We start from the raw sequence: 27,733 nt of genomic DNA on the forward strand, positions 1-27,733 counted from the left end.
GAGGGACTGCTTATGCTGCTGGAGCACCAACACACAGTGACATGTCTTTCCCCAAAAAAGGGAAATCAGGGCTTCACAAAAGGAAAGGGAAAGAAAGCAAACTGACTTTGTAATGAATAACTAAATAAGTAAGTGCATGGGAGAAACATGGGTCAAAAGAGAAAGGGTGAGGGGCCCCACATAGAGTTTAAGTATTGGACCCAGAATTTGGTGTGACGCCTCTGCCTGAGGCTCTCATGGAGTTGATAATCCAGACCCAATCTAAAATCCAACAAACCCTACAGTCAAAAACTCATTCAAGACAGTGAGTGTATCGTCCACTGACCACTTTTAAAAAATAGGCTATTTTTGGCTTAACATATTACAGGGTCTAGATTTGAAATTTTAAATGTTTAGTTAATCTCGCAATTCTACAAGCAAAAAAATAATAATAATAACGACCTACATTTATCCACGTGTCAGACTAATTTCCAAGTCAGGTTACATGAATTTAAATAGCTTACTGATGCTATTTCATGATACGACAGCTGATCTCCTCCCTGAGGTTGTGTTCACGGACATTAAAAAATCCGCTGTCGTCATCAGCAGCTGCCCGACCTGACTGGCCACTTCTGTGGCAAAACGTGACGTCGGCGCTGCCAGCGTGGAACGCACGTCGCGCGCCAATCCAGGAAGTAAATTGTCCGGTTCACTTCAGTCTGCGGAATCCAGAAACAAGTGAGAGCAGTAAATACGTGTCAAATTCAACATTTCAGCAAGCTTTCCCGAAGACGTGTGAAGGGACGCCGCAGCGTTGCCTTGCCACAGCTTGTGTGAGTCCCCTCCAGCAGCAGCAGCAGACCGGGTCCGGCTGTCAGCTGTGTGCAGTGAAGGTAAGGAGGGCTCGGCTCGGTGGGTCAGCTGTGTGAAGAAGCTGTGTGTGTTTTGCTAGCTAGCTTGTGTGTGTGTGTGTGTGTGTGTGTGTGTGTGTGTGTGTGTGTGTGTGTGTGTTTCTGTGTGTGTCACCTGTGACAGGCAGCGAACACACTACTTCCCTGTTGTTTCCTGGCGCTGTGTAACCTGTTAGCTGAGAGAAAGCTCCATGAAACGTGTATTATCTGTGTAACATTGCAGCTGCTGTCTCTTATCACTAATGTGTCCGCTCAGAGACTGTGCTGACATTGCGGTTCTGCCAGGAGAGGAGACAAACAGCAGCTTGGTGGACTGCTGCTCATTAAACAGTCAGTCACAGGATCCGCCTCTGATCCTCCTGTCAAAACCATCACACCTGCATGCACACATGAAGATATTCTTAATATGATTGGCAAAATTAAATACAAATTAACTTATATATATATACAATAGGGCACTGCGCTGTAATACCTGCAGTAATAGTAGTAGTAGTAGTAATTTAACTTTAATTTGTATCACTTTATAAAAAATCCTCACAAAGTGCTTAACAATCAGACTAAAAACAAGGCTGATAGTTAGACACAAAGTAAACATACAACCGAGCTATATTAAAACTGAAAAAATGTGTATGCACTAGAGCCTGACCAATATATTGGTTGGCCCATTTTATAGGCCAGTATAGATCTCAGTATCAGCGTACACATTTTCTGAATGTGAACCAGAAAAAGATGATTGGATTAATTTGCAATTATTAATTTTCTAATGAAGTTTACCCTTTAAGTGCACTGATGTCATTTTTGAAAATTAGATTTATTGTACTGTAAAATATTGTGCTTCTATTACATTTCCTTGTCATAAGTCTTTGATAACCATATGTTAAGGAGAACTGCATTGTTAATAGATAGATAGATAGATAGATAGAATATTGGACACTATATCGATATCAGGATTTTTTAATAATGTTGCATACTGTACATGTATGCATAATTGAGTAATTGTAGTTTATTTATTACTATTTTAATATCAGAGAAATTAATAAGTTTAAAATGTAATTTGATTTAAAATGTGAAAATGTGAATTTAACTGTAATTGAATATTATAATAAAAACTTTAATAAAAACTAATGCAAAACTGCAATAAAATAAACATATTAACAATTGAAAAAAGGGGTGGGTACAAAATATCCAAATTAATGAAAAATATCCAGCCAAAGTTTTCTAAGTGATGTCTTAAAATTGCGCATTTTAGCCTAAGTTTAAAAAACAAAACAAAACAAAACAAAAACTGTCGTGGTACATGTAGATATTTAATCAAATTTTATTTTGAAATTAACTTTTATTAGACAGTGTATAGTGTGATAACTGTTATTGATATTGTTTCTGTATTGAAAAGGGGTAGTAATTGTAATACTAGCATGCACTGCAGATCAGTCATTTTTCTTGAGTCAGAGACAATTATTAATAATTATTTTCTGAACATAACACAAAATATTAAAATGTTGTATGTATTTATTTTTTTGAAAGTATCCGTGTTGTGATAATGTATTATCTTCAAACTGCCATCACTTATATTAAAAAAAATTGCATTACTTCTATACTAAAACTTTAAATTTCCTCAAATCACAGATATCAGAAAAGAGTTCCAGGGTATTTAGAAATCCCAAGGGTCAAAAATACAGACACACCGTTTTTGATTAAACTGATAGGGAGATGCTGTGTTGTGGTGATGTAGTGCACAGCATGCACCACCAGAGGTCAGTCTCCACTGGTGGAACAGGCAGCTGAGCTGAAGAAAAAGGTGGCTGTGAGCTGTGGGATAATATTACAGGACTAGTAAGAAAGAAAAACGTCTTGCTCCTGTTTGGGAGTATTGCTACATATCACTGTATCTTGAGATAACTTCCTCCAACTACAAAAGCACTTTATTAGCAGCAAGATTTTATTCAACACATTATCTCTGTTCAGCCCTCTGATGTGTCAGTGTCTACTCCAGCAACAAGTGTCACCAGGTCCTCCAGCAAGACGGGTGCTTATTTCTTATCCATTCATTATTTGATGAGACATAAGTATTTAAACCCAGCAAGATTTGTTTCAGAAGGCTTACTGTTGTTGGGTGCCCGGTAGCTCAATGGGTAGAGCAGGCCCCCTACGTACAAAGGCACTGTCCTTGCTCGATTCCACCCCGCGGCCCTTTGTTGCATGCCACCCCCCTGCCCTCCCCACTTGACACCTGGCCTGTCCTCTCTAATAAAGGCATAAAAAGCCAAAAAAGTAGGAAAAAATAGATACCACCCAAGCCTAACTGTAATAATATTATCTGATATTTTAATTTAAATTGTATCAAGCTTTAAGTACAGTCAGTTACCAGATCAACCAGTGAAATTTTAAAAAGTAGGTAAAGCTTTAATATACTGTGTGTCGTTGTTCTCTGTGCAGGAGTTTCCCAAAGTAAACACTCAGTGAATGTGCAAATCAAGTGTCCACACCCATTTGAATGCTCTACTGTATTCCTGCCTTGAGGCCTGAAATTACAGCCTGTGAAGTGTAGAGAGTTGCTCAGCTTTTATTTCTTGCTGGATTAGAGGAGTTGATTTTTTTGTATTTGTGAAAAAAAATGTTTACTTACTCCCAACCCAAAGATGCACATGAAGCCATCTACTTTCTGTAAAGTCAAATAAGATTGCCTGTACTGCCTGAATTGCCTGAACTGTGAAACTTTGGCTGTGTTGTGGATACAGACTGATTCGTACTGTTAACAGAGCAGCTGACACTCCACTATAATCAATGGAAATGGCCACACCAGGTGTGAGAACAGCACATAAATGGTGTGTATGTGCCACAGAGATCCTCTCTACGAAGGTAAAAATAGGCTGGTCTTGTATTGATATTCTGTATTTTTTTATGCAAGGTGTACACAGCTTCATAAGTGCTTTGTTTTTTAGTGATGTCCAAATGAAGCTTCATGAACCACCAGTTGTATTTGCTGAATCCACTAGATGGCGCTCTTGGTGCAATGAAAAAGGCTCAAGGGATGGCAATGCAGTCTGGTCTCAACTAGTAATGGCCAAATAAAGCTTCATGAACAATTTTCTTTATTTTTTGGGTCCACTCTGGCACTCTTTGTTCAGCAAAGGGTTGAAACCAAACTGCATTGCCATCCCTTGAGCCTTTTTCATTGCACCAAGAGCGCCATCTAGTGGGCTCAGCAAATACAACTGGCGGTTCATGAAGCTTCATTTTGACATCGCTGGTATTTTTTTTTTTTATTTAAAGGGATATTTTGTCAATTTTCAATAAGCTCTGTATCATAACAATGTGCGTAGTATGTGTAAATGAACTGTGGTAAATTTTCCTCCATCTCACCAGCAGTTCACCTTTAATGTCATTCAGTGGATTTTCGCTGGCTCTTGGACCGAACTACAGATTATACTTACACATTTTTGCTGCACCATTTGTATTAGCAGATAATATATTTGTCTTAAAGAGACAGACAGAACAGACCTTTGGGTTGAGCTCTCTCAGCAAGGGTCCAGCCAGTGTATAAACTGTTTTGATTTTCAAAAAAAAAAAAAGGTTTGATATTGAGCCAAACACTGGACTGGAGTGGTATATTGAGTTTTCTCTCTAGGTGTTACACTTGACTCAGCAGCCGCTCTGAAGTTGAACAGATTAAAAGGCTGACAGAATCCATGAATGAGACTGTAGCAACTTTGGTCCACTTGGTGGTGGTAATACACCTCTGAGCTGGTTTGCCAACAGCCAATAAACACTGAATAATAGTAACAAGCAGACGGTGAGGTAGCACCACAATCAGCAGGAAGACTGATGTAGCCTCGTATTTGTTTTTTGGCTCACCTCCTTTGTCAGCTTCATATCCAAAATGTTGCCATTTTGGTGCAGTTTTAGTTTTCTTTGAGGCTAACTCTGCCGTGTCCCATCCTGTCACTTCAAAATACAAATAAACTTTCTAGTAAACACATTGCTCCCACCTCTATTGAAATGTGATCTTACTTATGTTGCCTGGGCTCAGCAGTAAATTGCGCCCAGCCTTCCAGACACAAGTGGCTACATTAGTCTGTTTATAAACAATATTGTGTTAATTACTTTGTCATATTATTTTTTGATAATGCAAAATGAGTTGGATTTAGCTTTATGATGACATCAGAACAGGTTGCTGATGTAGGCTACAGCAGACCGGACCGGCTAAACTGAAAATTGACCCAGCTCTACTCTGAACAGATAACTACAGCTAAACTTTGGTCTTTTTATGGCTCAGTTTTCTCTCTCACTGTGCTGTCTGTATTGCACACACACACACTTAAAAGTGTTGCAGCATTTTTATTACCGAACTTAAAATTATTGTCCTTATATTCTTTTTTCCTTGCTCACAGCACACACACGCACCGCACACATACCAGACACACACACCTTAGATGATGGTGGACTCCACGTTGGCTCAAGTGGGCAAAAATCTGAGTGAAGCCATGAGAATCCTGGAAGATGGACAGAGGTAAGATGAGAGACTTATTTCTTTAATTTCAACAAGTATCAAATCTGACAGCTGGTAAAATGACCACAGTGTACATCAATGACTTTCTGATGATCCTGTGCTGTTAGTCTAAGGTTGAATTGCTAACCAGTGAGCGCATGAATTCAACATTATATGTTGTCTGTGTTTCTACCCTGTGCCTCTATTTAGAGAGAATGAGGTGGGGCCAGAGAAGTGGCGCCTCAACAGAACCAGCATCCCTGGACCCCTGCAGGGAGAGTAAGACATACACACACACACACACACACACACACACACACACACACACACACACACACACACACTCATGTAGTGGCTGACAGTGGTTTTAGAACAGCTAAGGGGCATTGTTAGGCATGACACTGAGTGGAATATGTATTTTTTGACTGTGGGGTGAACTGCTCATTATTTAAAGGATGTTTCACAGTTATTGAGAGCAGACTACACACAATGCTATGAAATGTTTTCCCTCAGTACTATTACAATTGTGGGAAAAATAGCAATTTAAAACTTCTAACCTCCTGTTTTGGGGAAGTTAACATTTGAGTAAACTGAGTATTGGGTGACTTGGCAGTTTTGCTCATTGAACATTATTTTAAGTTGGAGAGGTAGGCTATGTTACGTGAGAGAGGACAGTGTCAGTGTTTTAAGACTTGTGTGTAAATTGTAGGCATGAGAGTTAAGGTTTGAGAAAAGCTCAAGAACTGAAGCTTATCACTTGTTTCTTTGTGCTCCCGAGCAGTGGTCAGGATGTTGCCACTATTTTGCACCTTGTCCACAACCTCATTCATGATGAGGAGGAGGAAGAGGACAAGCCAAGCCAACAGTAAGAAACTAATCAGTGAAAAAAAAACATACCTATACCTATTCAGCATTTTGTACCTCACATATTAATCATTTAGTGTTTGGATACAGTCATGTTGAATTGAATAACCTAATAACCTAACTAGTAACCTAATGAGTAACATATTATTTCTAACTTTGAGTAAGATGGTACAGTTTCTGACATTTGTGGTGATTTTAGTACATTAAGGTGTTAAGTAATGACAGTTAAAAAGCTGAGTCATGTTAGGCATGCTGTTTACCCACTGTTCTGATCATAAAACAACACATTTTTTTACATCACAGGCATGGTGCATGTTCACCTCTAGACTGTTCTAGAGAGGCTCTTTATATGAAACAATAATCAGAATGACTGGATTGGTAGAAGGAAGCAAAGAAAGACTGGAGGAGAACTGTTAGAACTAAGCTATTGTAGTTTTACTGAAATCAGAAAACAGATACTCCTCCATGGAAAAAAAGGAAACTCCTAGAAAATCAAAGTGCTAGCTAGAACCATAAAGGGTTCTTCAGCTTGTTCCGATCGGAGAAACCTTTTGGGTTCCAGGTAGAACCTTTTATACAGGTTTCAACTGGAAACCTGTCGGAAGGTTCTACCAAGAACCCAATCTAAAAGCTTATACCTAGAAAACCCCCAATAACCTGTTTTCCACCAACATGGAATGGGTTCTGTTCTGGTTTGTGCATGAAACTTTGAACTGTTTGGAGCATTTCGACTGCAAAAAAATTCATTCGGAATCCTAACTTGGTTACCAGCTGAAAACACAAAAAATAGCAGGTTTTCACCGACTTGACATGAGAACCTTGATGACATCAATAGGCATGACATACTCTACAGGTTGGAAAGATAGGATGGAGATTTGCATGTAATAGTCTACCTCGTTGTCTTATCATTGATAGTTTGTCCTTGCTTGTATTTTACAATTAAAAACAAATATCCTTTACTATTTCAATGGTGCAGTACAGTTGGACTGAAACTCTGTTCCAATTTAGAACGCAATACAAAAAAAAAAGAAGAAAGAATTACAGCAGACCATGTGGTATTTTATGGCCTAAAACTATGGTAAAGGTATCAACTATGGCAGAACACAAGTAAAATGAATTAATTAAGGGGATTCCAGATACATTTACATTTTTAAAATACCATACGGAACATGGGTAACTTTGAATATTTGAGGGTGAGGAGCTTTTAACACCCATGCTTTCAACTGTCCTTGAAGAACTCTTTCTAACAAAGAACCCTTTCTTTGGAAAAAAAAGCAAATGGTTCTAGATAGAGCTCAGACCTTAGGAAAAACCCTTTTGGGACCTTATTTCTTAGAGTGTAAGGAATGGAGGAAATAGGCCACAGTATAATATGTATAAAGCTGCTGTTTGATGTTTCCAGTAGGATGCAGAATGTGGGTGAACAGGGTCACATGGCCTTGCTGGGTCACAGCCTGGCAGCCTACATATCTGTGTTGGACAGAGAGCGGCTACGGAAGTTGACTACTCGGATCCTGTCTGACACCACACTGTGGCTCTGCAGACTGTTCAGGTAGGCCTGTGGCTACAACCCTGCAGGATACCTTTAGATCCAATGAATCACTTCTGTTTTGGTTGTGTTGGTGGTATAATAAGTACACAGTAAAAACCAGCATCAGCAGGAGCACAGGGTCTTACTATCTTAGCCACTGTAGAGATAGAAACTAGAGTCAGATTTGTAGTATGTGTACACAGTTACTTGGCCCATAAAGGTGATTCTGATTCTGTAAAACCCCTTGATTTCTGGTACCATCATGTTTTCATTTTAACCTCCTGCGACCCTTCATCCTCATGAGGACACTGAATTTTCGGATTGCTGCACCTAATACTACTGCTTAACTTAGGCCCATCGTCCTCAAAAGCACATTACACTAACCCATACAAAAACAAGACAGCTGGCTTCTCTGCCAAGCCAGTCTACAGCCAATTCTGACACAAAAGTGGATAAGGTACAAAACCTGATCAAAAGTTATGGTTGAAACCTGTTTATTAATGCTCATGAATGTTTGTAGTTTGATATGGCAAACAAACTTTTAGCAACAGTAACAAGCTAGGACCCCATTAATTAGAGAATACTTGTTTGAGGGCAATGGGACTTATAATTGTATTATTGCAGCATTCCACACAGGCCAGTTAGGTGTGGAAGACTGTTCCTACAGACAAAAAGGACACTCCTGGTTTGGAGTATGAAACAGGGAGAATTCATACAGAGAAACAAAACAAGCAAATCACAAGGCTTTTAAATATGTTGTATTATTTTCAATTTTGCTTTTGCACAGTCATGCTCAGGCACAAAAATGTTTTGAATTTTGAGCAGATTTGAACTTGGAAGAGTGACCCCTAACCCAGAGAGTTACAAAACATTGAACAAATGTTGCATTGTTTGTAATTTTAGCAACAGTTTTAACAACAACTTATTTAGGCATTTAAGGAAACAGTTTAAATCTATATTACACACTTGTGACTATTAAAAAGAAACCAATCGCCCCCATAGGAGGACATCTTTTCATTTTTTTTAAAGCTACTTCCGGTTCAAAGACAAAGTTAAGTTTTTATACTTGTCAGGGCCTAGTAGTCCCAAATAGCTAGGAGAAATTGAAGATGCATACCAAACAGAAGCTGGGGTCTCGGGAAGTTAATAATATTTAATACATTAAGCCACTACAGTCATAAAGTAACACATAATAAAGTCACCTCACCCAGAAATTAGATCATGTTGGCCAATGTTGTACACTTAATATTTTTATATTTTTGTTTAATTAATTACTAGAAATCAGTAATACACAATGCTAAATCTCAAATTCTGTAGTTTTACCATTTTTGTAATAATTTTGAGTGACTCAGTATATTGTTGTAGCTTGGCTAATGTTGCTTTCTGCTTCCAGTACTCTGTTTGACACCAATCAAATGTGATCCTCAGGTATGAGAACGGTTCAGCCTACTTCCATGAGGATGACAGGGATGGCCTAGTCAAAGTGTGTCGGCTGGTCATTAATGCCCGTTATGAAGAGTATGCCTCTGAGGGCTATGCAATCCTCAGCTCCAAACAACCAGTCATCTACCAGAGTGCCTCTGGCAGGCCCGGACTGGGGCAGCATCTGTGCAGCCAGGTAGGAGGGCTGGAACACAAACTGGCACACCACATGATATTCAAGTTACTCTTGAATATCAACAAAGTAATGTATTTAACAAGTCTCATTTGGGTAGACTACTTGTATTGTGCTGGTAGACCGTATACAGTGGTGGAAAAAAGTTTTCGGACACCCTTAAAATTTTACACAATCTCAAATATTATCATGAAATATTTGTGGAAAAATCTTTTTTGTGTTTCAAAAGGTGTGGCTGCATTAGACAGATACAAACAAATACAAATTATATTTTTTTGTTTATTGTTTACAAGAAAAACTAACAAAACTAAATTCTTGACAGTTTCAATGTGTCAGTTCTCAACATTGTCGGTATCAAAGTCAACAAATAACAGAGAATGTGTTCAAAACTGAACAAAAAATAAATAAACCATCACATCATCAAATTAATATTTAGTAGTCCTGCCACTGGCACGCAGTAGAGCTCTAATCCTGGCTGGCATGTTCCCCACGAGCCTTTCACACTGTTGAGGGGTAATCTTGTCCCATTCTTTTTGAATTACTGCTTTTAATTCTTCTAAATTCTTTGGTTTGTGCTTTGAAACAGACCTTTTGATAAACCACCACAGATTTTCAATGGGGCTCATGTCCGGGGATTGAGCTGGCCACTCTAAGACCTGGATACTGTGCTCCTGCAGCCAAGTTCTACTGGCCTTGGATGTGTGGCAAGGGGCATCATCTTGTTGAAACATCCAGTTTTTACCTCGACGGAACAGTGCACGCGCAGAAGGGAGCATGTGGGTTTCGAGAATGGTACAATACTTGGTAGAGTTCAATGTGCCATCACAGACAGTGAGATGACCGACACAGGCAGCACTCATGCATCCCCAAACCATGATACTGCCTCCACCATGCTTGACAGTAGGTACTGTACATGCTGGAGATAATGCTTCGCCTGGCCTTCTGCGTACCCTCACATTAGTAGGAGGAAGATAAAGCTGGAAACTGGACTCATCTGACCACAAAATCTTCTTCCAGTTCCTGGCTGTCCAGTTCTTGTGTGCCTGGGCCCAACGACGCCGGGCTAACCTCTGTCTCTCATTGATCAGGGCTTCTTGATAGCCTTGGAGGACCTTAAGCCATGATCTAAAAGTCGGTACGTACAGTGCGGGTGGAACACTGGACACCAGTTTGGTTTGACCACTGCTGCTGAAGCTCCTGTGATGTCATTCGGCGGTTTTGCCTGCACATGCGGATCAGGATGCGGTCATTTCTTGCTGAAGAAACCCTTGGACGCCCAGATCTTGGTTTGTCTTCCAAGCTGTTGGTTCATCTGTATTTCTGCAGAGTGTATCCAACTGCTGAAGGACTGCATCTGCACTTCCTGGCTATCTGGCGGCAGCTGTACCCTTCCTGGCTGAGAATCTTTATCTTCAGGCGTGTTTCCTGCATTAGGTTCCTTGTTTTAGCCATTTTTGTGTCTGAAGAACTTTCAAATGTGCTGGCTTTATGTAGACACGAAGCTTGGCAACAAAAATTGTGTCTTTTAATAAAAAGAACGACCTTCATCACTGGTACCAAAATGACCCAATACTCAAAATGTCTTATGTATTTTTATGGAACCAATCAATTTTAAGTTTTTAATGGTTTTTTTAGGATTTATTTAGTATTTTGGCTGTGACTGTACTAAAAGAAATTGCACTTGAAGACCTAAGAGTGATTCTTAATGCAATATTTCACAAATGCATGGGGTGTCCGAAAACTTTTTTCCACCACTGTATGTGGTTTCAATTTGAATTTTCAAAAGTGCATGGCACCAGTACATTTAGGGTGTGGCCAACGTCACCACTGGTTAAAAGGCGCATAGTCTCGGAGCAAAGAAAGACGCAAGGGACAGAGGGGTTGTAGTTAGTCCTTTAATTAATCACAGGTGTTTAAGGCATAACATGAATTCAACCAATCAGTGTTGTCTTCCATTTTCTTTAAAAGCCAGGTGTGCCTGGACCTGGTGCACTGCTATTTACATGGTGTGGTAAATTGGAGAAGCGAGCAGTTTGCTGCTAAGGGTGATGCAGTCAGAGCAGTAATGTCACTGCAGCAAATATTGTGAGACATTTTAGCACCACAATAAAACTGAAGTTATAAACTTGACAGAGGAAACAGAACTAAACTTTTAGCTTCTGAAATAATCAATAAAGTTATACTGCTCCTGTGTGTAAACGTGCACAGCATCTCTCTTAATGTGGAGTCAGGCAGCAGCTCTGCAGCTCTGCTCTGCTGTCTGCCATGTTCATATTTTACAGAATGTCAGTGATATTTTCCCAATTAATGATGTATTATTTCACTCACCTGCAACCCATTCGCTGTCCCTGTGTGTATAATAAACAGAGTGTACACGTGTTGTGAACCTCACCCTGTAAATGTATCATACTATCTGAATAATGTGCCCTTTAGGAAGCAGAAAAATACTGTGCCCTTCTGGTTTTTAGACCAGGTTTTCATTTTTCAATGGTGCAATCACTTCTTGCTGCCTAAAAATAGCAATGCACCAACAATGTGCCTGACCACATTTAAGTTTTAGACCTACACGCCCATCGGCGCACAGATGCGCTTACATTTGCTACTTACACTTGTAACTGTGCACTGGATGTAAGATAGGGCCCTATGATTTTAACAGCACACAAAATTGTCTGATGTCAGTGTTCAGTATTATATTGTCATACAGATTACATTGTATTATGTCCAGTTGCATACGTAATAGAAAATGATTTTCATGTCATTCTCTCTGTGTCATTAGCTTGGCCTCCCTCTCTCTAGTCTGTGTACAGTCCCATGCAATACCATCTTTGGATCCCAACACCAAATGGTAAGAAAATCCCAATGATGGATGATCACTTTCAAAACACACTTTCAGATAGTTAGAAAAAACTTGTTTTGACTGATTGTGTTTGTCTCTGTCAGGACATTGCCTTGTTGGACAAACTAATCAAAGAGGACATAGAAGCTGGGAAGCTTCCTCTGCTGTTGATCGCCAATGCAGGTGAGGGGAAATCACAGTTCAAATATTGCTCTATTCACTATCTACACATGTGGCACAAACCAGTTGCTTATGATACTTTCTGATGTTTTTTCCCAGGTACCCCTGGGGCAGGACATACAGACAAATTGGGTCGTCTGAAAGACTTGTGTGATCAGTACAGCATGTGGCTGCATGTGGAGGGGTGGGTCAATACTTTAAATCTCTGCAATATATAGTCTTAATGTATGCACCTCATGTTTAACATGAATTCACTGAAATACTTTCACAGTGTTCATGCAACTGTAAATATCATCCTCCACACCACTGTTATTATCAGTGCAGCTTAAAGGTATACTATGCAGGATTTGTCGCTTATTGATTGTAAAGAAAATAATCAAACCTGGTCTCTCGTCCTCGGCTCAACAAGACTGAGAGAGTAGAGGTGGTCAAGGGAGCTAGAAAGTGAATGAAGAGGGGGAACGGTGTTAACGAGAACAAAGCAGTGAATCAGACAAGTTAAACATCTTTTATTGATTGTTTAATGGCGGTAACATTATAAACCACAAATAAACAAATCCACACCTCCTTCACTGCAGGAAGGTGCTGCATTGCTGGATCTTATGTGAATTTCGCTGAAGCACACGCTTCATCCTGTCCACTTGCCTTCTCTGGTCTGTGTGTGTATGCGCATATGTGTGTGTCTCAACCTCGCCCTCGATCAAACCGACAGACACACCTGCAGCTCAGATCCACATAGCAGAAGAGAGAAACTAAGGGTGCTTTCTGAATTGCATACTTTTTCTTTTTACTTTAAGTAGGTACTGCAGCTACCCTTAATTAGGTACATACTGTTGCATGCAGTATGCACACCGTACTGCATATACTACTTTCTCATAAAATTACACCCTGAACTTTAACCCTCTGGCTTTTATATCTGTTACCTTGGAGATAAAAAAACATGCCACTTACTGAGTTTGCCAGAGACTGAGATCAACCCAGAGAGCTCTGCTGTTGTTAGTTTGCAGTGTTTGTAGGTTAACCTAAAAGTTATAACTGCACAGATTGTAGATTCAAACATATTATGTTTGTGACAGTGAATAATATCTGCAGTTCTCTTTCATTGTAGTTTTTATAGTTATGTCCTATTGTTGTTTGTGATGTATTTATGGTTAATTGGTTCACTTAAACAATTAATATTTCCATTCCTACTATTCGACTGGTCATCAGTTACTTGAATGCACTGTCATCCGTTACTGAAACTTATGACAGCTGTCAATCAGTTGTCAAGCTGACATCTGTTTGCAGATCAGTTGATGTGACATATTGTACGCTGTGCAGAGGACTGTGGGTCAAAACATCCAGAATGTATTGGGACACACTGAATCTTTTTCTGATGTACTATATAGTATGGTAGTATGGGTATTGGAACGCACAGTAAAACAGCGGTGTAACCTAGCTGTTAAGGTTTTATGGAGTTGGCTCAGGGCTACATGCCATCCCCCCAAGGTTGACACCCAGAAATGGTTCATGTTTTCAGCCATGACAACAGGAAGTCCCTGTTGTCACTACTGTTATGTTAACTTTCATTCTGGTGTTGTGTTTTTTCCTTCAGGGTCAACCTGGCAACCCTAGCACTGGGTCAGATCACCTCTGCTATCATGGTAATCTAATGTTAAAATACTAATTAATTAATCTAGTGGGTTTTTTTTTTTTTTTACCACCATAGGTACTAATGAAAGGATAGGGTCACATTTTTTTTAAGTCTATCTTAAAATAATAGTGACATGGGTTATTGGTTGTAATTGTTCTTCCTGTCCATACTGGTCTCAACCAGATCTCCTCTAAAAGGGGACCTATTATTTCGTATGTTATGTCTTACAGTGGCTTGCAAAAGTTTGGGCACCCCTGGTCAAAATTCCATTTACTGTGTATAGCTAAGCAAGTAATAGATGACCTGATTGCCAAAAGGCATGAAGTCAAAAATGACACATTTCTTCAGTATTTTAAGCAAGATTAGATAAAAGAAGATGACATGACATGAAAGCAAGTCCATAAAAATGGGTTCTAAGAAGTGATTTAAAAGAAGTCACTGTATTTCATCAGGCAGGTCATTCCAAAGCCAAGGGATGATGGAGCATGGTCACCTTAAGAGTTAAGCCTCAACTTTGAAATGACCAGAAGGGCCCCACCTGAAGATCTAAGGCTATGAACTGGCTCATGTGGGGTCAACATCTCTGCGAGGTAGCTTGGGGCCAAACCCAGACAAGCTTTAAAAGTGATCATTAAAACCTTAAAATTAATTCTAAAATGCACAGGAAGCCAATGAAGAGAAACAAGGATTGGGGTAATGTGATGTCGGATCATATTCCTGCTGGAACATGTCCAGTTGAGTTTAAAAGCTTTTATTGGTGATTTTACACAGTAGAAAGTGCCACTATTTTCCATTACAGTCATTCCTCAGCTACAATGATGGTGCACAGATGCTGAGATATGGAAGACCTGGAAATGCTGACCAATCAGCGCAGACTGGGTGTTTTGGGAGTTGGCTTAAAGAGACAGGGGCTAAAACAGAGCATCTCAGATGGAGGGTGAATACAGATGTTCCAGCACAGACAGCCTGATGGAAATAAAGTGTTTCTTGAACTTTAAAGCATGTAAATATGTTCGAACACAAACCTTAAATAGAAGTAGTCTTGAGTACAATTTCAGTGTCAGTAATGGGGCACAAAATTCACAGTCCATGTCCTGTGTTAAAGGTAGGATCTGGAGGATTTTCAAACAAATCAAAATATAGACATATACAAATGAAATCCTGCTTAATCATCACCTATGGGCTTCTACTCATGTGTGGTGGTGACACTGTTTGCAGAGCTCCTGCCCTTTAACTGTATTTTGATGTTTTTGTGAGCTCGGACCGCTTCTGGGCGGAGATTTCCCCAGCCAATGAGAGAGCGCATGTGCCGTGCCTGAGCGTGTCCGAGCGTGCACCAGCTCGAGCCTTGCCTGAACCTCTTCTGTGAAGCCTTCTTCCGTACCTCCGGGCTCCGTACACCCGGGAGAGTTGAGCCTGATAGGAGGGGCCAGATTTGAATGTGTGTTTACAAACAGCAACTGGAAAAGCCTCCAGACCCTACCTTTAAGATGTTTATTCATTTTAAAGTTTGGCTGGAGCTAATGTGAGAATTCTTTAGTTTGTGTTAGAAACCTAAGTGGGGATCTTCCAAAGTTACAATGTTTTGTTTTTTTTTATAAGAAATTCCCTCCTTGTGGTTCCAAAGACAGTGTTTCCTTGTTTAACTGAGACACAGGGACAAATGCCTTTTGTGAGAACTTGATGCTGCTATTACTTAACCATGGAAGATACCTACTTAACTTGGTCTCCTGATGTCCCATGTCAGCTTTGGTTGAACTTTGGAATTTATTGTTACACAAATGAGAACTGTGGATTCTGTCTTCCATTATCTACATTGTAATCACATTAGGAAGAAAAAATTTCACAGCCAATATGGATGGATGGAATGCAGATAAAAAAACTTGGTGATACTTCATATTAAGTTGAACACAGTAGAAGTAGTCATAAAACACTTATTAATGCCTTATGCATGGCCATATTCTGCAACTACTAGGCCTTTAACTGAGAGTTTTACCTCAATAACCTCGTAATTGCTGCTTATTGATAGGATGTAAAGAAGTTGTTGTACATGAATTACGATCTTCATATGCTTTGCTAATTTTGGGCTGTATAAGGTGGTAGTACCACTGCCCTAATAACACTTAATAAGTATGATTTAATCTTATATAACAAAACACAAATCTGCAAATGTTTATAATGTCTAAATAACTTAAGTAAGTTCATTAAGTCTTTCTAACTCAGAGTATGTTCCCCATTCTAAAGTGATGTCTTGCTCATAAACAGTTATCTGGTAGTTTGACACTTATTATTAACCCACACAGGTTCCCTGTTATAGAGTTGACTTCTCTTCACACTTGGTAAATCCCTTGTCACAAAGAAATGGAGGTCAGCTGAGACACAAAGGTTTTATTTCTATTCAGTGGTTGAAGAACAAAGTCAGCACAAGTAGGCAAGGCAAGGCAAGTTTATTTGTAGAGCACAATTCGTACACAAAGCAATTCAAAGTGCTTTACAGAACAAGAAAATGCATTAAAATCACAATACAAAATAAAAACATAAATAATCATTATAAAATGAACTTTAAAAGAGAAGAGTGCAGATAAGATCCTTTCAGTCATATGCACAGTGAAATAGAGCTGTTTTGAGCCTAGATTTGAACATTGTCAGAGGCCTGTCTCACATCTTCAGAAAGACTGTTCCAGATTTTAGCTGCATAAAACTGGAATCCTGATTCCCCATGTTTAGTCCTGACTCTGGGCACCAGCAGGAGGCCGGTCCCTGAGGTCCTCAGAGTCCGAGATGGTTCATATGGCACTAACATGTCAGAGATGTACTTTGGTGCTAGGCCGTGGATAGACTTGTACACAAGCAGAGCTGCTTTAAAGTCTATTCTCTGAGCCACAGGAAGCCAGTGTAGAGACCTGAGCACAGGACTAATGTGCTCGTACTTCCTGGTTCTGGTCAGAACCCGAGCAGCAGCATTCTGGATGTATTGCAGCTGTCTTATGGCCCATTTGGAGAGGCCAGTGAGCAGGCCGTTATAGTAGTCTAACCTACTAGAGACAAATGCATGGATAAGTCTCTCCAAGTCAGGTTTAGACACTATACCTTTGATTTTGGCAATGTTTTTTAGATGGTAAAAAGCTGCTGATGTTATTGATTTGATGTGGCTGTTAAAGTTCAAGTCTGAGTCCATTATTACCCGAGATTTCTAACCTGATTTGTAGGTTTTAGAGAGAGACTGGAGGTGACTGCTGACACTTTCTCTTTGTTTCTGTGGACCAAATACGATGACTTCAGTCTTGTCTGAATTTAGCTGGAGAAAGTTGTTTTGCATCCACACACTGACCTGTTGGATGCGGTGACAGAGAGAATCCACTGGTCCATATTCACCTGCTGTCAGTGAGACATAGATCTGAGTGTCGTCTGCATAATTGTGGTAGGACACATTATTACTTTGTATTAACTGGCCTAAAGGCAGCATGTAGAGATTGAACAGAAGGGGTCCCAGGATTGACCCTTGGGGCACCCTACAGGTCAAGGCCATGTGGTCTGAGACACAGTTACCAATTTCAACAAAGTACTTCCTGTCTTCTAGATAGGACTTCAACCAATTTAGGGCAGTGCCAGAGATGCCCACCCAGTCCTCTAGTCTCTGTGAAAGGATCTCATGATTGACAGTGTCAAAAGCAGCACTCAGATCTAGCAGGACTAAAACTGAGACTTTGCCTGCGTCAGTGTTCAGGCGGATGTCATTTGTCACCTTAATAAGAGCGGTCTCAGTGCTGTGATGGGGTCTAAAACCTGACTGGAAAACATCAAAGGAGTTGTTCTTTAGGAGAAAGTCAGTAAGCTGTTGGTAAACAACTTTCTCAAGGACACGGCAGATTTGAAATGGGCCAGTAGTTGTTCAGTACTGTGGCATCAAGACTGCTCTTCTTTAGGAGAGGCTTTATGACCGCAGTTTTCAAGGCTTTTGGGAATGTTCCAGATTGTAGTGACATGTTAACTATATGAGCGAGTGGTGGTAACAAACTGCTCAACACAGACTTTAGAAATCTAGTGGGTAACGCATCGAGGCAGCATGTAGACGAACTCAGACTGGTGATGATCTCTTGGACAGTTTTGTCAGTTACAGGTGCAAAATGAGTCAGCTCTAAGTGTGTAGGTGGCTGCAGGGTTGTTATTGGTGTTGTGGAATTGATGGCATTTTTAATGGTCTGAACCTTGTCGCAAAAGAATACTGCAAACTCATTACACTTAGATGTGGAGATCAATTCCAACGGCAGTTGAGCTGGAGGGTTTGTTAATCTGTTCACTGTTCACTGGAGTAGAAATCTCTCCTTTATTAATGGACAAACACATCTATTAAAAATGCTCTGCCTTATAACTGAAGACTTGAATCTGTTATTTGCAGTAGTTGTACTAGGCAACCTGTGTGGATTGATGAGCGTCAAACCACTAGTTAATTAGTTATGAGCGAAATATCACTTTAGAAATGCAAACATATTCTGACTTATTTAGACACACTTGTACGTTTTTTGTTACATTACATAAGAATAGACCACCTCTCATTCATTCACTTTATGGACCCTCCTGTTGAGGGTCGCTAGGGGCTGGAGCTTATCCCAGCTGTCACTGGGTGAATGATGGGGTACACCCTGAACAGGTTGCCGGACTATCACAGGGCTGAGACATAGACAGACAGCCATTCATGTCACATTCACACCTATGGCTAATTGAGAGTCTGCAATTAAACTGACCTGCATGTCTTTGGACTGTGGGAGGAAGCCAGAGAACAGGGAGAACACGCAAACTCCACACATCGGGGCCTAGCCGCCAGCTGGCATGTGCCCTCCTTCGTGGTGGCATGGCGGTGCAGTGGTTAGCACTATTGCTTTACAGCAATAAGGTTTCAGGTTCTAATCTGCCGGCCAGCTGGGGCCCTTCTTTTTGGAGTAGAAGGCGTAAGAGTTATTAAGTTAGAATGACTGTTTTTATGGCACTACTACCTTAAATACAACCTGTACTGAGCAAAGCAAATTAAGATTGTTATTCATGTGCAACAGCTCTCTTACTTCCTATCAATAACACAGTAATTAGGATGTTATAAAGGGAATCTCTTTAGTAAGTGTTTTATAATAACTAATAAAAATCCAATATGCTACTAATATGACTGCTAATAAGCAATTAGTTAATGGTGAATATGTATACCTTAATATAAAGTGTTCCCAAAAACTCTTTCAGTTTACATATGGACATGTGAATATTGTTTTAAGACAAACTTGAAAGAAATGTTTCAGCTGTGAATTAAGTTTCAAAGTCCACTGCTACCTACAACAGAGCAGAAAGTCTTCTTCCTTCCCATCATAACTTTCCAACAGCTTCACTCCATGGACCAGATGCCAAAAAGCACATGAGCATTATTGATCTCTCTGTCACGTCTGCAGTGGAGAGGACAAAAGTCATCACTTTCACAAAGAAATGAAGCCAGCAATATTGCAAATGCCATGTCTGGAAAGATGTATAATCTTAGTGTAAAACCTGAAAGAGAGAGATGGCAGTGTTGGAAAAGAAAAACAGGCAAGAATCTAAGTCTCCACTTTTTACCTCTGCCAACTTCTGAGCCGCCCCTCTCTGTGTTATTGTCTGGCCTCATTTTGATTAGAGAAGCCAGACACCCAAGAAGGGGTGACATCTTTCTCTTGTGACATGTGACTTTCTCTTGTGACATGTGTTCCTGTGTTCACTGTTCTTTCCCCTGCAGGCAGCCACCAAAAGTGACAGTATGACACTGACACCAGGTCAGTGGCTGGGACTACCTGCTGTAACTGCTGTCACCCTTTACAGACATGAGGACCCAGCGTTGGTAGGCTCATATCATTTCATACAAATTGAGTTAGCACAGAGTGATAGTTGTTTCTGGGAGTTTTGTGGCAGGTTTTGTTGTACTTTTAGTTCCCTAATCCCAGCTGAGGAGGTATTATTTTCGAAATGATGTAACCTTTTCCATCAATAACTACTATTTTAACTGCCCAAGTTAAGATTTATTTTTAATTTCATTAATATTAATTGCAGTATATTCTAGGGCTGGGGGAAAAAATCGATACAGCATAGTATCGCGATAATTTTGTGTGTTAATATTGTATTGTCACACAGTGCCAAGTATCGTTTTTTTATTTATATGAATTATTAATATTACCAATACAAATGAAGTTACAAATTGGGTAGCCTGCTTAAATGATATAATTAGTTGCTGTTTAAGTCTGATACATTGAATGAATTTCCCCTCTGGGTATCAATAAAGTATATCTTATCTTATACATTTTGCTGCAAAAAAAAATGAACAGAAACATGAAAAGATGAACAGACTAAAAACTTCATCTTATTAGATAACACAAATGTTGACAAAGTTTTCCTTTGGGGAAATTATTTGAAAACAGGTAATATCTTAATGTATTTTATAGCAATACTCAGCATATCCCAAAACATTTAAAATCGCAATAATATTGTATCATGACTAAAGTATCGTGATAATATAATATCGTGAATCCTCTGGTGATCCCCACCCCTAGAATATTCTTAGCTCTCCATGACCACTGTCCATGTCTTTGTCTAAATGACTCACTGCTCTGTGTCTCTGTGTTCGGTGTCTCAGTCACTGGCAGCGGGTTTGACCTCCAGCCAGCCGGTAGCGAAGCTTCGAGCACTGCCTCTCTGGCTCTCCCTGCAGTACCTTGGTCACAATGGCATTGTCGAAAAGATCAGACATGCCACGGCTCTAGTAAGCATCACTTAACACCTCCTAAACCACAAACTGTCATTTTCCAGTTCTGTAAATAGTTATATAAGCTTCTTTCCCCAAAAGTTTAACTATTCCTTTAATTTTTTTTTAAAGAAATTGAATATTGCCAGAAATGTAATATAGCACACACTGCCATTATTATGGAGTTAGGCAATAAAATCTTTTTCTTGTCTTTTGTAGATATGAGAGCTCACTCATTTCACCTTTATGTCTCTCCCCTCTAGAGCCAGCAACTCCTGCAGAAGCTAAAAGCTCTCACCTCCATCAAAACATCGGTAGGTGTTCTCTTAATGTTCTGCCATAAATAATAACCCAATTTTTATAAGGTGAACAGATATTTTGTTAGTTTTTGTGAGAATATGCACTGACAGGAAGACAGTACTGAGTCAGAGAAACCCCACTGTGAGTAAAGTGACTGAAAAATAACAGTCTGTGCAGTTACTGTTTGTAACTCACCACTAAATATACAAAAGCGATATTTCTGTGCACCTTTGCATTACGCCTTACTAAAAATGGAGCCATATTGTGTATGTCATGGTGCTGCAGTCTGCCCACTACATGCTGCCCTGGGTTTGATCACCATTTAACACCTGAGATTTGAAGGAGGTCAGTCTTTAGGAAACCAGTCATCTTAACTAACAAGTAGGACATTTTGGGTATGATGGTCATAGAGAGAGATTTATAACAAAATAGATAATGAAAAAACAGCCATCATAAGAAAACATTCTCAGATAAGTAGTAGTAGTAGCAGTATCTGACTTTGGCCTCTAGTTTCATTGTGGTAAACTGCTGTTATCGGCCTGTAATGTTGTAATTAGTATGTTGATCGTGCTGTGGATGCCTTCACTTGTGGCTCATCAGTCACTTTAATATTGTACTGATATCATATGAGAAAAGTATATACTCACTGTTGTGTAGTTATAACAGAATGCATATTAGTATATGAGGATACATTAAAACTTAAGATAAAGTTACATAAAGTCACAAAATACAACACTGATAACAGAAAAACATTAGTTAAGGAATATTTTAGAATATTATATTGATGTTAAAAAAAAAATAGGAGGATTATGTTAAGCTCACTGTGAAGTTATTAAACCTTCCAGAAATGTTCTTTTTCCCTACAGGTATATAATCAATACATTATGCAGACCTCAAAGTAATAAAGTTTAATATGTTTCAGTACTTGCTGATAGAGTTTCCCAGCTGTTTTCATTTTTTAATGCAGTCCTGCTGAAGAATATCACAATTCGGCTGCTGCCTTTATTTTATGCTTTATCTTATTGTCATGAAAAGACCAAAACCATCAATGTTTTAGTTTTTCTTTCAATACTTTACCCTGCCTGTGGCCCTCAGCCCCAAACCCATTGGTTCTAAAGATTTAGATCTTTAAAAACAGCACAGTGCATAGTTTTTTTTTTGTAAAAAGCTCAGTATTTTCCTAAAACAGCTGGTCACTGTATTTTTAAAACAAATGTTACTCAAATAGGAGTAAGTAGTACAACTTTTGGGACTATATTCAGTGATGGATTAATCCCCATTTGATGCTTTAATGGGTTTGTGGGATTGAGTCAGAATAAACTAGAGTGAGTTTATGAGAATGAAAGAACATATCACTAGTGCAACAGCCAATACGTTTACATGACACAAGAGAAAATTGATTTATTCTGTTATTCTGACAAAAACTTTTAAGATATATGTAAACATGATAGTTCTGAAATTGTACTAAATGGAATTCCTCAAAGTCGGACTAACACACCCAGATAATGTGATTGGGAGTGGAATTACTCCTGCATGTATACACTCAATCAGACCCAAACTGGCCAAGGCACTCTGCACATACTCCACAGTTTCCGCCCCGGGCTTTGACCGGGAAGTCGAAAGCATTATATGCGTAACAGAAGAAGAAGTCGGTTACATCATGGCGAAATGTACATCCAGGGCTGTGCACTTTTGGACACACAAGGAGGCACAGTTCATTCTGTGTCAGCTGAAAGGGTTAAATATTTTAGAAAACATACAAAACACATGCTGCTAGCAAACTATTACTAACTTGTTTGTTGATTGTTTGGTCTGTAACATAATAGGCAATCAGAAAAAGGTCCAGTTCTAGCAAGCTGAAAGGGGGCACATCACGACCTATCGTAGCGGAATTGGGCATACCTCGGTCTATAAATCGATTCTCTTCCTGTGTTTGTATACTGGGACAAGGACAATATTCCAATTTAACTGCCTTGTTGAGGTGTAACCCTAGCTCCACTTAACTTTGCGTTTAAATGTACTGAGTGTGGCTCACTGTTTTGGGGAACAATGGAGCTGTATGGCATTGAGGAAACTGATATATCAGGCTTTGGATACCAACACAATACTTAGTAGTAGATACGTTCATTGTTGGTTTGGCCATGGGATTTGTTTACAAAAATAAAAATATGAAATATCACCAAATTTATCATTTGATAATGAAATTAGATACAAAGATGTAGATGACACATTTTTTTACATTTAGGTTAATAGAGTGACTGCTTTCTGTTAGTTGCTGGTGGTAAAAATCAATTTGAAAGCTGATTGATCTCAATGGTGAACTAAAATTTGATGGATAAACTTCTGCTTTAAACTGTGAAGATGTTCATGATATTAGTAATTGTCATGGCTGGCAGAGGGACAACTCATATAGTTCATTATTTTTGATTAGCCTTTCCTTAACAGCCCCATCACACCACCATGAAACTAGAGGCCTTTGTATCTGTTTGGACCTTTTCTAAGCACACTAACTTACGAGCAGTGATAAATGTAATATTTACTGTATACTAGAGAACCTGATTAGATTTAGCCCATAGATAAGCAGTTATTAGATATTATCACACCCACATGTAAAGTTAATAGACATACATGGACATGGAAATATTGGCTAATTAATCATCTTATTTGCATAATATACCGCTCCAGTGCAATTTTTCTTTTTGGTACAAGGATCAGGGTCTCTTCATGTATTCATAAATAACATGTATAACCCCAGCTGAGCTGTTCAAAGACAAAATCCATTTGTGTTTATAGGATGTGCTTGAGACAGAGATCTCTCTCGTCGAGGCTCTGACCATGGTAAAACTGATACTGAAACAGTCTCAGGGGTACAGACTTGGCTATAAGGCTTGTTCACTGGTATAAACTAAAGGCAAACACTGCATCCATACAATCAGTGAGGTAGGGCTGTACCGAATGTCATACTTTCAAAGCTTTCACTGAAGTTTTAGAATAAAGCCATGAATGTTTGTCGCTGTATTTTATGACATGCAACTGGATCTCTTACCAGGTCATTAAATACAGTTGAATTGTCACAACCCTGTGTGTTGCTATGAGACACACAATTCACAGCTGAAACACACTGTAACACTTGGTTAGTGTTGTGAAATGGTCATGGTTAGATTTAGGCAATACAATGACTGGGTTAGGTTAAGAAAAAAAAACAACATGTTTTAGGTTATATAAGTACATTTGCTACCTAATGTAATGTGGCAGCGATATTTGTCATTTTATTTTGCTGATTTGGTCTGCCTCTGAAGAACAAGAGAGACAGCATACAGAGTCAGCATATTTACATCTTACTCGGTGAGTTAAGGGTTTATTTTGACCAAACTAGAGTTGGTGATTGTTCGAACAAGTGGAAAGATTAACCAAGACAATTTTGGTGAGTTTTATTTTGTTTTTGTGGAGATTGAATGAAGTGAGTAAATAAGGAGATAAATCTAGTCTTAGTTTGATGAAGAATACAGGTGTAAGAATATGTATTCTTTTGACATTTTGTGATTTTATTTTGTTAATTCTTAAGAATTGAGGTCTGTTGGAAAATTTTAACATTGAACTATCATCAAACCCCAAAATCTGCCACTAAAAATAGTACACTAATAATGCCTAATCTTTATTTGCAACTGTCTAGACATAGTGTGGGTTTAAACAGATTGAATAGACATGCAAAAAATAAACAAAAAATGAACTGAGTAGCATTTATGTGTTAATTTAGAATTCAAATGTCAACATCATGAATGAAGCTTTGAAGCTTTGAACTATTCGGTACAACCCTACACTAAGACGTAATGTGATGTGAATTCATCCCAGCACAGTGGCTGGGATAAGTAGCATTATACATTAACACTGCTGGAGTACTTATGCAGTGAACAATCAGTATGTTGGGGATCGGAATCATTCCACACTGGTACTCAAACTCACAGTATCTTGGTAAAAGAAGGAGGAATTTCAGTTTTGTCAGCCACATTCATTGTGGAGATGCTGCAGTTTGAGTCTGAAGTACCACTGTGTTAGTGAGATGCAAATGAACTTGGAGGTCCATGTGTGAATCTCTTCTGTATGTGTGTGTATAGCTGTAGTTTTAGTCAGTGTGGGTTGCCTTGGTTCCAGGGTGTGGTGTCTCCGTTCCCGCCCATCTCCGGGGCTTCACTGCGGGACGTTCTGGGCTCTCTCATGCTCTCTATTGTAGGTGGGACCAAGCCTCTGCCTGTCTCCCTCACTTCCCCATTCCCCTTTGTCCCTCTTTCTCTTCCTTTTCTTTCTTCCTGTCACTCCTGACCATTTTCCTTCACTCACATCAGCTCAGCTGTATTTGGGTCTCCATTGGCTGATGGACTGTTCACTTCTTCCTAATTGTTTAGGATGTGGACCACTCAGGCATGTTCTTTGAGGTACTTCAGGGAATGCCTCTCCACACTCATGTTTTGTTGCCTTTGGAAGAAATACAAGGGTCATGAATAATTAATGAATGTGTCATGTGCTGTTGCATTGCAATTCTTCCTTTTTTTTAAAATCAAAATACCAGTTGGCGGTGGCCTCTGTCAGGATGCTTTCCACCGCAACAGTGTATAAGGTCTTTGGGACTCCCAGAGAGACCTTGAATTTCTTCAGGTAATGTGACATGTCAAATTCTCTCTGACATGGACCTGAAGTTCTTCACCCTCTCCATAAGAGTCCTGTTCGCTGACATTCAGTAGGAGTTGTTGGTCTTGCACCATAGTGATAGTTCCCCCGCTTCTTCCAGGTAGGCCTTCTCATAATTGTTGATGATCTGGATTAACACTACTGCGTCATCTGCAAACATAATGAGTGGAGTACAGCAGGGGCCAGGTACACAACCCTGGAGGGCACCTGCATTGAGGATAATGGGGTTTGAAGTGTGACTGACCTCCTGAGTTCTGGCAGTCACAAAGTCCAGGATCCAGGGACAGCGTGGTTTTAGGGGTTTAGGGGTGGTTTAAGGGTTTTAGAAATCCTAGCTGGTTCTACTGTCTGAATCACTGCATGTGTCCCCAATTTGTTCAGTGATTTAGATATGTAGATTTGTTGTACTCATTGACAGCTGTACCCCCTGGGTAGTAGTAAATAGTGACAGAGAAATGGCCAGATAAATGGCTGTAAGTGTAGATGACATCAATATAGCTGTACAGGTTGTTTTAAGTCATGTTGAATTACAAAAATAACAACTTTAGAATTAGCACGTTTTTACTATCATCAAAACAAAAAGCTAATTACTGCAATACTCAAAAAGAGTGAGCCTGAATAATTAAGAGTGGAGATATTAAAAGTAATGACACTCAACAAGAGTTGTGTGGATTAAAGATCTTTTTGCAGATTTATTAAAAGCCAGTGGTTTTGTTGTATTCTTATGCAAGCTAGGAGCGAGACTAAAGAACAATGTCTATCTGTCAGTTAGTCAGGCTGCCACTTTTGGCCAGATTGAATTATCTCTGCAGCTACTGGAAGGATTGCCAAGAAATGTACAAACATTTATGGTCCCAACAGGATGAATTGAACTTTGGCCATCCCCTGACTTTTTTTCTAGCGGCATCATCAGGTCAAAATGTTATTTTTTTTAAGCACTTTGTTTTTTAAGCATTGTCATAGTGAGCATGTTAGCATGCAGATGTTACCATGTTAACTTGCCTGTTAGTGTGGTTACAGATTCTTAGTTGGTGAGGTTCCTCTGACGTTTTGAGTCAGATATCTGACTTCAGGGGGCTTTCTAGTTGAGATCTCCAACTGGGAATTCGTCGTGCGAATTGAACTCCCCAATACATACTTTGGTCAACTAGAAGTATAAAAATAAAAGATGTTTTGCTGCCTTTTCATCTTTACTAGCTAACAGTTGGCTAGCTTCAGACTGAAAGAACATATTTTAATTCATTGTGATGCTCAAAGGCTACAGCCAACAGCAATGTTTTCTTACATGTTACTCAATGAAAGATTTGACGTCATGAATCAATTAACACACTTTCAATGTCAATATGATAACTCTGACCAATCCATTTGTTTTATTTTCGCTCTTGCATGATGTACACTTTAGTGATGATTGGATCTTCAAGCATTTGAATAAATGTATTTTAACTGCATTATGGGAAATATGATATTCTATTTCTGCGCTGGAGCACCACTACTATACAACTATACACCACTGCAAAGCAGTCTAAATGTCTTTATCTTTACCCATGACACCCAGCTCATGGAGGCATTCTCAGGCCTATTGAAATATACTGTATAGTCCATCCAGCCTATTCTGGGTCTCCTCTCACCTGGAAGTGCTTGAAATATCTCCACAGACAGGCATCTTTTAATCAGGCGTCCCAGTAACTCAATATGGATGAGCAATGCTTCTTTCAACATGGAGGAGCAATGTTTCTAATCAAAAGGGACTCCTTCAATTTTTAAGTCCAGAGCAATTAATACTGGCTGTCAGCTGAATTCAAATAATGTTAAATGTTGCTATAATGATTGTGACTCATTCTCTGTTGTCTCTGTAGCACTGTGGGTTGTGTTTTGTTTGTCCAGCTAATTCTCAGTAGTGAATGTTGTGTGCATTTCTTTGGTAACCAATAGACCAGGCACACGGCATCCATGGCATTCAT

At 39.4% G+C, this 27,733-nt stretch overlaps 1 protein-coding gene across 4 annotated transcripts in view; it reads left to right on the forward strand.

The window, feature by feature from the left end:
- The first annotated feature begins 673 nt into the window (after positions 1-673).
- The window catches only part of pdxdc1 (pyridoxal-dependent decarboxylase domain containing 1), a 52,425-nt gene continuing 25,365 nt past the window's right edge, over positions 674-27,733 (forward strand). For 3 of the 4 annotated variants that reach the window (XR_007447792.1, XM_049560195.1, XM_049560196.1), the window contains exons 1-13: positions 674-872; positions 5,282-5,400; positions 5,590-5,658; positions 6,161-6,244; positions 7,646-7,795; positions 9,203-9,392; positions 12,166-12,234; positions 12,330-12,408; positions 12,505-12,589; positions 14,000-14,048; positions 19,788-19,889; positions 20,679-20,804; positions 21,050-21,100. Coding sequence is in view for 3 of the 4 variants with exons in the window: in XM_049560195.1 (XP_049416152.1) it covers positions 5,324-5,400; positions 5,590-5,658; positions 6,161-6,244; positions 7,646-7,795; positions 9,203-9,392; positions 12,166-12,234; positions 12,330-12,408; positions 12,505-12,589; positions 14,000-14,048; positions 19,788-19,889; positions 20,679-20,804; positions 21,050-21,100 (1,131 nt within the window). In the remaining variant the exon portion in view is untranslated. The remainder of the gene's footprint in view (positions 873-5,281; positions 5,401-5,589; positions 5,659-6,160; positions 6,245-7,645; positions 7,796-9,202; positions 9,393-12,165; positions 12,235-12,329; positions 12,409-12,504; positions 12,590-13,999; positions 14,049-19,787; positions 19,890-20,678; positions 20,805-21,049; positions 21,101-27,733) is intronic. The other variant, XM_049560197.1, reaches the window with a different exon arrangement.

Source organism: Epinephelus fuscoguttatus, linkage group LG19 (genome assembly GCF_011397635.1).
Source record: "Epinephelus fuscoguttatus linkage group LG19, E.fuscoguttatus.final_Chr_v1".
NCBI lineage: Eukaryota > Metazoa > Chordata > Actinopteri > Perciformes > Serranidae > Epinephelus > Epinephelus fuscoguttatus.